At 44.4% G+C, this 12,597-nt stretch overlaps 1 protein-coding gene across 1 annotated transcript in view; it reads right to left on the reverse strand.

The window, feature by feature from the left end:
* Positions 1–12,344, reverse strand: part of LOC308315183 (neurotensin receptor type 1-like) — a gene marked incomplete at both ends in the record, with an annotated part of 143,598 nt that extends 131,254 nt beyond the window's left edge. Inside the window, 3 exons of the mRNA XM_080763023.1 lie at positions 7,959–8,123; positions 8,986–9,168; positions 11,904–12,344. Coding sequence (XP_080619149.1) covers positions 7,959–8,123; positions 8,986–9,168; positions 11,904–12,344 — 789 coding nt within the window. The remainder of the gene's footprint in view (positions 1–7,958; positions 8,124–8,985; positions 9,169–11,903) is intronic.
* Positions 12,345–12,597: the final 253 nt, after the last annotated feature.

Consider the following 12,597-nt stretch of genomic DNA (forward strand, 5'->3'; position numbering starts at 1 on the left):
AGGGAGTTTTGTTGTTGTTGAAATGGCAGTGGGGGGTGGGGGGGGACGGGTGGGGGGGGACTGTGACCAGCCTGCGTGCGTCTGTCTGTCTGGGAGCCTATAATTATACTGACGTCTCCATCGTTACGCATGTTTGGTGACCATGAAGAAAGAAGACCTATAAACTCAATACACACGATGTGACAGAGCCGTTAATTGTGGTGTTTACCCGAGGATCAATGTCAAGACGTTGTTCCTGTCTGGGTGTCTATAGTGCAACGTGCTAGAGAGACTTATACGCACTCAAATGGGGCCTTCACCCCCCTGCCCTTTTACCCGTCTGTAAAACAACTTTCAAAAACAGCAGACCTACAAGCTCGTAGCGCGCAACGTTCAGACCATGCAGATACAGGTCTTTGTCAGGGATGTATTGTGTACAGTAATTTATGCCCCTATACCTCAGTAGGAGGGTGATTGTCTCACTGGTTTTAAAAGCACAGCTCAGTCACTCTTCTCTCTCACCGCTGATAAGAGGCACTCACTGGCACTCAGGGCTCGACAGTGCGAATAGGTACTCGCATTTGCGACTACAAATATCACCGTGCGAGTTGTAAAATGCAATTTGTAGCACAGGTGAGACTACAGGATTTGACCGTTCAATCGTGATAAAGACAAGTCTCTTACAGCAAGTGCACATTCTATAGTCGTGGTTCTATACCTACATTTATATTTCTGAACGGCGGTGTCGTTCGCCAAAAAGAGCAGAGCTACAAGCTAACAACGTGTCGAGGCTCAATGCGGTGTTCATTTGAAGATCTGTCCCCTTTGCTCCCACCGCCCCTCCCCTCCCTGTGTTGCTGCTCCGTGCTCTTCCCTGTCACTGCTTGCTGACTGACTGTCAGCAGCGGCAGACAGAAAATAAGATAGCATTAGCATGATAGGCTAGCACAGATTCAGAAGGAATTGCTTGGACCCCGACACGTTATTTGCAAAGTTTGTTTGTAATGTTCAAAGTTCAAACGTAACTTACTTTTAACCAAACGCGGGTGAAACAGCGTGCACACACACACACACACACACACACACACACACACTCATGGAGTGGACGGATTGATGTTTATCAAAAACAACCCTTGCTTAGCGTTTGCTTACAAAAGCGTGTGCCCAGCATAAATGATAATGCGAATGACCGAACTGGCTGGATTACCGTATTAATATCAGTCAGTCAGTCAGTCAAAGCCAAGGAGAATGTTACAATACTAATTCACCATCGAGCAGCCTCTGCACTGTCTGAATGTCACACTAACATGATAGAACAGCAGGATAAAAACGGATAGCCTGTCTATCCATCCATGAGCAACTTATTATCTATCTAGCTCTGGTCCATAGCTCTAATGTGTTGCACGTATTAGAGGTATGGCACAGAGCTACTATCGATCTATCTACAAAGTATTATCATAAAACAAATCGATTATATAGATTATATGAAAACAAACATAACAATGATATCACTATTTTGTGATAATTGCTGAAAAGATAGTGATATAATATTTTGACATTCTTTTCCACCCTACCTCATATCACTTCATTTAAAAAATCACACCCATGTGAAGTGAGGGGCGCTCTTGTCATCATACATCATCAGATAACATCTCATACTGGCCAATCAGAATGCCTGTTGCCTGTGATTGGTTTGCTGATTTGCTCGTTTACATATGATGACAGATCCCTTCAATGTCAATGGCGTTTAATTTATGTCATATTTAGCAGAATTTTGACGTAATTTCTCTGTTGATTGTCAATGGCTCATTTTGAGCTGTGTGGGGACAAAGGCTGTATATAGGAGGGGCTAGCAGCCCCTTAAAAATACCTAATTTTTCATCGTGCTCCTACAATAATTTGTGTGCTACTAGATGTTTCAACTTACTGTAGGCGCACACGTGCTACTTGGAAAAATGCTAAGCGTCGAGCCCTGCCGGCACTCAAACTACAGTACACGTATATCAAATCAAATCAAACTTTATTTATAGAGCACGTTTTAAAACAACCAAGGTTGACCAAAGTGCTGTACATCAGTGGCAAAAACAGAGAAACAGGCAGGAGAAAACACAGAATATAAACGAGAAACACAATAATAAAAATGACAAAAATGTAGGCATGAAAGCATAAAATGGACTCAGGAGGAGATTAAAAGCCAGGGAGAAAAGATGAGTCTTAAGGCGAGTCTTAAAAACACCAATGGAGGGGGCAGAGCGAATGTGAAGGGGCAAGCTCTTCCAGAGCCTGGGAGCTGCAGCCGCGAAAGAGCGTGCGCCCCTAGTGCTTTTGTTAGTTGTTCGGCCCTCTAGCAGTACCTGATCCGCAGAGCGCAGAGCTCTAGCCGGGGTGTAGGGTTTTACGAGCCCGGAGAGGTATTCGGGGGCCAGCCCATTTAAACATTTAAAAGTAAATAAAAGGACTTTAAAATTCTAAAAGAAACCGGGAGCCAGTGAAGGGAGGCCAGCACGGGGGTTAACATGTGTTCTCTCTTTTTAGTGCCAGTTAAAAGGCGAGCAGCAGCATTCTGGACCAGTTGCAGTCGTCTGATTGCAGACTGTTCGATACAGATGTATAGTGAGTTGCAATAGTCTAACCTGGAGGAAATTAAAGCATGGATTGCAGTTTCTAGTTGTTTTGGGGAGAGGTATGGTTTGATTTTAGCCAGGAGATGGAGTTGGAAGAAGCTGGTCTTGACTACGGAGCTGATGCGTTTATGGAATGTAAAGGAGCTGTCCAGGATAATGCCAAGGTTTTTTTGCAGATGTGCGAATATTGGGCGTAAGGGTATCCGGGGTACTGAGGGGAGGGGCCAAGTGGGGGTCGAAGATTACTATTTCGGTTTTATTTTCGTTGAGGTTGAGGAAATTAGTGTTACTGTACACACACTGTACACTCAATCTACTGCTCTCCCAAATCTGGCTGTGCCAGGCCGTCTGCCCCACACACACTGTCATTAATGCAAACTAGATTCAACATACTCAACCCTTTAGCACATTCTAATATTGTACTGAGCAAATGGACTGTTATACCACCTTCAATAATAATGATAATAATAATAATAGTCTTTATTGTCTCCACATCATATATATTTTTGTTGTCATGGACACTTGTACAAAACATTAATAATTCTACCCTCGAGTTGGAAGCATTAAGACTCATTTTAACCCTCAATGGCTTTCCTTTCTGAAAAATGACGTCATTGTAAAAAGATTCACGCGTTTTAGATATTCTATTTACTAATGAGATGCGGACGGGAGCTGGTGCCACTTGGAGTGCTACATAGCACTACGTAGCACTACAAAATGACCCGGACGCAACGTATAGGACTACAAAATGACCCGGACGTAACGTAGGACTACAAAATGACCCGGACGTAACGTAGCACTACAAAATGACCCGGACGCAACGTATAGGACTACAAAATGACCCGGACGTAACGTAGGACTACAAAATTACCCGGACGTAACGTAGCACTACAAAATGACCCGGACGTAACGTATAGGACTACAAAATGACCCGGACGTAACGTAGCACTACAAAATGACCCGGACGTAATGTAGGACTACAAAATGACCCGGACGTAACGTAGCACTACAAAATGACCCAGACATAACGTAGGACTACAAAATGACCCGGACGTAACGTAGCACTACAAAATGACCCGTACGTAACATAGGACTACAAAATGACCCGGACGTAACGTAGCACTACAAAATGACCCGGACGTAACGTACCACTACAAGATGACCTGGACGTAACGTAGGACTACAAAATGACCCGGACATAACGTAGGACTACAAAATGACCCGGACGTAACGTAGCACTACAAAATGACCCGTACGTAACATAGGACTACAAAATGACCCGGACGTAACGTAGGACTAGAAGAAGAAGAATTTGGCCGCGGACTGAAGCAAATATTTGACTTAAAAAACGTTTGCTGTGAAAGAATATATATGTTCAAAGATTCGCACACGTTTTCATGATTCTTTCAGCAGAGCTACAAGCTCGTAGCGCGGCACTCGGAAGCTTGTAGATCTGCTGAAAACAAAGCTTGTAGATCTGCTGTTTTTTCAACAGCTGAAGTGGTTTAAAAGCTATATAAGGTGACACAGATGTCGTCCTCAGGTCTCAACGGCTATAAACACCACGTCTGTGTGTCTCCGGGTCATTGTCTTCCGATTCCTCACAACAAGTGCACAAACTGGAGAGTATAATAACAACGTCTCCACAACGCCTGAAATCCAACCACGTAAAACCCAGGAGAGCAGAAGGAACAACAGATTGCAGTTTGTTGTGTTCGGCAGAGAAGACGCGCCACTGCAGAGTAATGAGCCTGATCATGCTGTCGGAGACCCTGAGAGAGAGAGAGGCTAATTTAACCGAGCATCCAAAGCTCATTGTGTAAACTAAAGCGTATGCATGCATGCAGATGTCTGTTTATATGCGTGCGTGTTTTTCAAACTCGAAAAATACCTTCTATGTGAAAACCGTAAGTATAGACAGGCTATTCGCAACCTTAGGCTAAACAACACAAGAATCCCAAAGGTCATCGGTAGATATAAAGGATTGGAAAGAAGTCAGAGGATTTGTAACCTATGTAATGAAGCCAGAATTGGAGATGAGTACCATGTTCTGTTGGAATGTAAGAATACTGGCATTATGAATTTCAGGCAAAAATACCTGCCACTTTATTTTTTTACCCACCCTTCTATGTTTAAATTAATTGCATTACTAAAATCTGAAAAACAAAAAGTAATCTATAAATTGGGTGCTTTTCTGAAAAATAATTATTCCACTGTACAAATAGGGAAAGCCTTCCGATATGTCTATTTATATCGTGTAATCTGTAATGTATTGTATACTTTTGATTGTATAACTTTTATGAATCTGTGCTCCGAACCATGTGATCATGGTCGTGAGTTAAATAAATGATGATGAAAGCTTATACTGTGATTGTATGGATTGTATTGGATTGGATTATGGATGTATCATGTACCTATGACTGTTTATAGGATGCTGTGTACCGTTTTGTCTGTTTTTGTCTGCCTTTTATTTTTCAACTTTTACTGATGTTGTATTTAAAGGTAGAGTAAGTGATTTCACTTAATTCAAATATCACTTGTTTTTTTGTTTTGTTGTGATAATCCTCTCTGCTATAGAGTGTGCTGACCATATAAGGAGTCCCCAGTTAACCCCTGGGGGTCAAAAAACGTTAGGTTTCGTTTTTGACTCTCTATCCTGATTGGACGAAAGGCTTAGGTCCCACAGCCAAAAACGAAACCTAAGGTTTTTTGAAAATTCAATGTGTTTACTCTTTTATGTCATAATTATGGGGTTTATTTAAGAGAAGCTGTCAATGCCACCATTTATTATTTGTCAAACTCAGTATTTAAATAATGCTTCTGTGAAAAAAACCAATAAAAAAACCAACAAAAAATATATATTCACATTATCACGTAATGTTATGTGTGTGTGTGTGTGTGTGTGTGTGTGTGTGTGTGTGTGTGTGTGTGTGTACTGTATTGCATTATACATACAGAGGCATGTGGACCCCTATAGTGTCTGCATGGGGTAAAACATTCTGTGAAAATAAGCCAATCTCTACAAACTCAGATTTGCGTGATGTTTCTACTCGCGGTGAGCTTGTAGATGTTGGGCTAATTTCAGTGAAGATGGCTCCAAAACTGTGGAATGCACTTCCCATTGCAGTCAGAACTGCAGCATCACTCCCAATCTTCCGCCGTAGTCTGAAAACCCACCTTTTCAGACTCCATCATGGCCCATAGCACTTACCCCACCCCCTTAGATAGCAATTCTGTAGACTTAGATAGCATTTGATACAGACTTATAGCATGTTATGTAAACAGCATAAGTGCATTGTATGTAGTCATAGCACGTCATAGTACATATGTGTAGCATAGTAGTATAGATGTATAGCTTATATGTATAGTTTCATTATAGATATTCCACTGTTACTTTCTTAGCTTACGCATGTTTCATGATAAATGTCTTTATGTGATGTATTCCCATGCTTTTTTGTTCTTGCTTAATGTAAGTCGCTCTGGATTAAGAGCGTCTGCTAAATGCCTAAATTGTAAATTGTAAATTGTGAAGAGCTGTTTCTGTGTGTAGGAGAGACAGCATAGGGCCTAGTATAGACCCCTGTGGGACTCATCAATTAGGGTTTAACCCATTCTGAACGGGAACCCCTTTTGGTGTCAGCATCATGTTATGCTTTAGCTATTGAAAAATAGAAGACCTACAAGCTCGTAGCGCGCCACCGAGTGGCGCGCTGCGAGCTTGTAGGTCTGCTATTTTTGAAAAATCGAAGAACGACTGACATTTTTAGAATCTGATCTCAGGTCAGAATGGGTTCATCAGAACCAGTGTGTGTCCACAGTGGAAACCTCGTATGAATCTGATCTCAGGTCAGAATGGTTTAAGTGGTTAACGGAGTGCATGTGTGCAGCATGGTGCTGTGCAGATTCCCAAATTCCCTTTTCACTCAGCTTTTGCGCGCGCGCACACACACACACACACACACACACACACAACATGAAATGGGGAGGGTTGGTAGAGTGGTTAGAGGTGTTTTCGGTGCTTTTTGCTCAAGGGGGGCACCTCATCAGTGACCCTCTTCAGCTATGCCAGCTGTGCCACGCTACATACAGTACGCTCCTATGCCACCAAAATATGGAACGCCCTACCAACAGTCATTAAGACATGTGAATCCCTTGACTCCTTCAAAACCACTCTCAAAGGGCACCTACGGATGGCTGCAATTCGAAACTGGCCTCTGTAAAATCTGAATCCCCCCCACCGCCCCCCCCCCTTTTCCCCTCACTGTATATGTATCTTTTCCCTTTTTGCTTCCTATATTTTTCCTTTTTCTATTAAAGTTGTTTTTAATTTGTTGTTACCTCTGTAAAGCCCCTCCATGTAAAGCGTCTTTGGGTACTCAGAAAAACGCTATATAAGTTTGAGATATTATTATTATTATTATTATAATATGATGAATTCCTGTTCTGTTCTTTAGCTACATAGAAGTGTCTATTTGTATGTCTCTAAATGTTTTGCCAGAACACACACACACACACACACACACGAAACATGAGCCATGAAATGGGGAGGGTTGGTAGAGGTGTCTTTTGGGGGCACCTCAGCAGAGCCTCAGCAGGGCTCAGGGGAGAGGTGACCCTCTTCAGATATTATGCCAGCTGTGCCACACTATACACTACATACAGTACACTACAGTACCCTACATACACAGTACACTACATACAGTACCCTACATACAGTACGCTGGACTGTTCAGGAGTTGTGTACCACATCTGTGGTATCTCTCATCCCCGCCAAAACACACGCACACACACACACAGTATTAATTGTATTAATTTTTTATACAACTTTCTGGAAAAGTTATGAATTATAATGTTACACTGATACCTTGAACTGCCATCCTGTTTTAAATGTTCTATGTGTACTATGTGCCCTTTTTGCTGTGTTTTTGTGTTTCATGTTACCTGCCTGTGTTTATGCCTTGCTGTAAACCAAATCGCCCCCACGGGGACAAACAAATAAATGAACCTGAACCTGAACACACAACGACTTTATGGCACATTAGGAATCAAATGTTGTATTTGCAAAGAGAAGACCCCCTTCACACTCACATGGAGCACACTGTCTTCATGGTGGCACACTGACAGACCAGGCACAGCTGCGCGACATGAGACTAATTCATTAGAGAGAGAGACAGAGAGAGAGGAGTGTGTGTGTGTGTGTGTGTGTGTGTGTGTGTGTGTGTGTGTCCTTGGTCTACCCCGGGGGGGGCAGACCAAGGACCACGTCCCACTGGGAGAAGGACGGACGGACGGACGGACGGACGGACGGACGGAAGGAAGGACGGACGGACGGACGGACGGACGTGGGCCACTCACCTGGAGCACGGTCTTCATGGCGAGCAGGGAGACGGTGGCCGTGCAGATGTTCTCTCCGTTCCTCACCTTCTGGCCCATGGTGAAGAGCATGGGCGCCGCCAGGCCGAAGGAGGTCAGCCACATGGCCAGGATCAGCCTCTTGGTGCGGCTGCGCGACATGACGCTCTTGGAGATAAGAGATAGATCTTTATTTGTCATTATTGTCAACGAAATTAAAAGTGCCAACCAATCAGTGCATCTATATATCACAAAACAACATACTGTATACAAGCTAAAAAACAAAACACACATGCCTTCTTGTTATTGCACAACCCCAACGCAGCACTAGTAATGCACAAACATGTCATTTCGGCGGTCATCGCACAACTAACCCTTATTGTACTTTAGGATAGCTAAAATGTGTCGCAGCGACAGATCATTTCTTTAGCAGCATTGAGTGCAGTTCTACCGCTGTGGGATAGAAGCCGTCACTGAATCTGTTGGTCTTGGACTTGATCACTCTATACCGTACGTCTGCCTGATGGCAACAGTTCAAACAGTTGCCATCGTACCAAGACATCAGAGACACATACTTCCCACAGATTACAACCACTACACACAGAGATTTTGAAAACATGACCAATGACAAAAAACTCCCATATCTGCTGGGCGAAGTACAACAATGTGCAAACACACAGCAGCAAGATGTGTGAGTTGCTGTGATAGGAGAAGGATATCAAATGGAACACAACCACCCTAAAGACTAATCATTGTGTATATTCCTGCACTATACCGGCATCGAGTGATCTTGGTACATAGAAATTGATCTATCGAAGATTCTGACCTTCAAATGTACATAATTTTTGTTTTGATTGTATTGCTGTATTGTTGTATTGTTCTTTCTGCTTTGGCAATGTAAACGAACGTTTTCTCATGCCAATAAAGCCCTTTGAATTGAATTGAGTGCGCGGGGTGGGAAGTGTCTTTCATAATGTTCAGAGTGTTTTTTTCATGACGGCGGTCTCGGGTGTATAGTCCCCTCCTTCACCTTGGCCTTGAAGGGGTGGCAGACGGCCATGTAGCGCTCCGCCGACAGGCTGGCGATGTTGAGCGCCGTGGCGTACGAGCAGCCGTCGCGCAGGAAGTAGTAGCCGCGGCACACGGCGTCGCCGAACACCCAGGGGTGGTGCAGCCAGATGAAGTTGTACAGCTCGATGGGCATGGAGACCACCTGGAGGGGGAGGGGCAGGGGGCGGGCAGAGGGTTAGAGATCACCTGGAGGGGAGGGGCAGAGGAAAGGTACCATGTTTACCCAGGGTAACTAGACTAAAGGTACCATGTTTACCCAGGGTAACTAGACTAAAGGTACCATGTTTACCCAGGGTAACTAGATTAAAGGTACCATGTTTACCCTGAGGGTAACTAGACTAAAGGTACCATGTTTACCCAGGGTAACTAGACTAAAGGTACCATGTTTACCCAGGGTAACTAGACTAAAGGTACCATGTTTACCCAGGGTAACTAGACTAAAGGTACCATGTTTACCCAGGGTAACTAGACTAAAGGTACCATGTTTACCCAGGGTAACTAGACTAAAGGTACCATGTTTACCCAGGGTAACTAGACTAAACGTACCATGTTTACCCAGGGTAACTAGACTAAAGGTACCATGTTTACCCTGAGGGTAACTGGACTAAAGGTACAATGTTTACCCAGGGTAACTAGACTAAAGGTACCATGTTTACCCAGGGTAACTAGACTAAAGGTACCATGTTTACCCAGGGTAACTAGACTAAAGGTACCATGTTTACCCTGAGGGTAACTGGACTAAAGGTACTATGTTTACCCTGAGGGTAACTGGTCCGGGGATACGAACTAGCGACCTTCCGATATCAAGACCGCTCCGCAAACCGTTCGGCCACCGCTGCCCCCTAGCAGGGGGCGGGCAGAGAGTTAGAGAGAACCTGGAGGGGAGGGCAGGGGGCGGGTAGAGGGCAGGGGGGCAGGCAGAGAGCGTTCAGAGAGGCAAAAGGCTGAAATCCCGTAAGAGGAGCACTTTTGGACAAAAATAGCAAAAGATAGCAGATCTACAAGCTCTCACAGCTATTTCCGAGGCAGCAACCCAGCACTCTTTAGCTAGTGGAGATGCCGGAGTAACGACACGGATTTGTTCAACGCAGAATGCTGCGTTTCAAGTTCAGGAGACTGAAAAAACAATTATCCTGAATGCTGCCTTCCAATGTGGAGAGGAAAGGAGAGGAGAGGAGAGGAAAGGGGAGGAGAGGAGAGGAGAGGAGGGGAGGGGAGGGGAGGGGAGGGGGGGGGGGGGGGGGGAGAGGAGAGGAGAGGAGAGGAGTGGAGAGGAGAGGAGAGGAGGGCATTTTGCATTTCTTTCACCATGTAGTAAACGCTGCATTCGTGGTCTGGAGAGGGCAGTTGTTTTACAGACGGGGTAAAAGGGCAGGGGCTGAAGCCCCCTTTTGATGTCTATGTGTGCACGTCCCTGAGGGAGGGAGATGACAGGGCCGTGTTTTAGAGAAAAGTGGACGAGCCGGCTGACAAAAGCACCACTTTTTGAGGGGCCTCTCCTGTGTACACATGCAGCTTTAATGTTTGTCTCTTTAGTTCAATGTTTGTTTTGTAAACGCCGTTGAACAATGAAGTGAACATTTACGTCATAATGTCCCTCGTTACACGTCATATTGTCTCTTTATTGTTAAATGGCGTTTAATGTTTGTACCGTTTGTTTTACATCACCATGACATCACCTCAATAAACACGAGTTAAAATATATTCGCGCCCCTCACTTCACACGGGTGTGATTTATTTTCTCCACATGCTCTGGAAGGGGGGGGGGGGGGGGCATGTCAAATTCAGTAGTTTAATGCCAGTTATCGCCATGCAGTTATACTTATATGTGACAATATGATATACCATTAACAATAAAGCCAACATTTTCACAATTGCATTATGCTTCTGAATTACATTCCAAGCATTAGTTATGCACGAAAAACACTGCTTGGGCTAAAAAAAAAATGGCCATATAGCCACTTGCCCAAAATGTGCCCAACATTGTGAAGACCCCATCACATTAAGTGATGATGGTGATGGCTGTTTTTAGCCCAAGGATTGTTTGTCGTGCAAAACTAAAGCTCGCAATGGATTCAGAATCATGAAAAGCCCCTATAGTTTGACACAAAACATTGATTGATTGATTGATTGATTGATTGATTATGTATTAACAGTTTGCAGAATTACAGTATACATTTCAAGCACAAACTCAATACAAAGACTGTTATAACTGTGAGTGGACAACCCAATTAAGCATTACACTTGTTTTACAAGAGGGGTCCACCATGTTCAATTCATCAGAACATTTAGAGACGTACAAATAGACACTTCCATATAGTCAAAGAACAGAACAGGAATTCATCACAAAAGTAGGTAAAAAGGGAAAAGAAACCTGTACAGCCTACAGTGGGGGGAAAAGAGAGGGGGGAATTCAGATTTTTACTTAAAGCATAATATTTTGACATTATAAGCGATAACTGGCAGCTGGCTGGAATTAGACGTGCTTCCAAAATGTAACGTTGATGAAGAGCATTTGGGGGAAATGAGGCGCTTTTGTCATCCGTGTCCACATATATTTTTACTTAATTTTTTTGCTATTAGCTCCCAGCTTGTGTTATGATGAATTCCCGTTCTGCTCTTTGGCTATAGAACAGAAGTGTATATTTGTAGTCTCTATAAAATGTTATGATGAATTGAACAATTAAGGTGGACCCTCTTGTAAACACGTGTAATGGTTTATGTGTGTCGTGTCGTCCACTCACAGTTAACAGTCTTTTGTATTGAGTTGTAGCCTACTTGAAATGTACTGTAATTCTGCAAACTGTTTAATAGCCTACACACTTCAATCAATCAATCCACACATTGTGTTTCATTTGTTTTGCTCCATATACTAACCAGGATAAGGAGGTCGGACACGGCCAGGCTGGCCAGGTGGTAGTGCACGGTGCTCTGGAGGTTCTGCAGGGTCTTCCGGGTCAGCAGGGTGTACAGCGTGATGGAGTTGCCCAGGCTGCCCACGGTGAACAGCGCGATGTACACCACGGTGACCACCACCTTGGAGTAGACGTCCGTGTTCACGTCCAGGTCCTCCGAGTCCTCGTCCAGCTCCTCGCCGCCGGACCCGTTGTGGTGGTGGTGGTGGTGGTCAACGACGCCGTCCAACAGCGAGGACCAGCCGGACAGGGAGTCGTTGTTGTGTCCTGGACCGTGCTGCCCGGCGCCGGCGCCGCCGCCGAACAGTCTCTGCGTGCCGGCCAGCGCGCTCCGCAACAAGCCGCCGCCGCCCGCCGCCGCCAAGTAGACGTCGCTCTCGGTAAGAGTGAAGTTTACATCCATAATAATGTCTTCTTGTTATTGCGTGGATACGAGTAATAAACCATCGACGGGGAAAGGAAAAGCATACAGTGCGCTCGTTTAGATTCTCTGCACATTGGTTTTGTCACTACGAGTCACTTTGTCAGATAGATTTCACTTGTTGTTGTGTTGTGTGTGTGTACTAGGCTATGGAGAGAGAGAGAGAAGGTGGTTGCACATGCACTGACTGGACGCGTTTTTCTCGTTAAAACGATGGAGAAACGCCGCAAGAATC

Source organism: Protomyctophum bolini (genome assembly GCF_963924005.1).
Source record: "Protomyctophum bolini genome assembly, chromosome: 5".
In the NCBI taxonomy this organism is placed as follows: Eukaryota; Metazoa; Chordata; class Actinopteri; order Myctophiformes; family Myctophidae; genus Protomyctophum; species Protomyctophum bolini.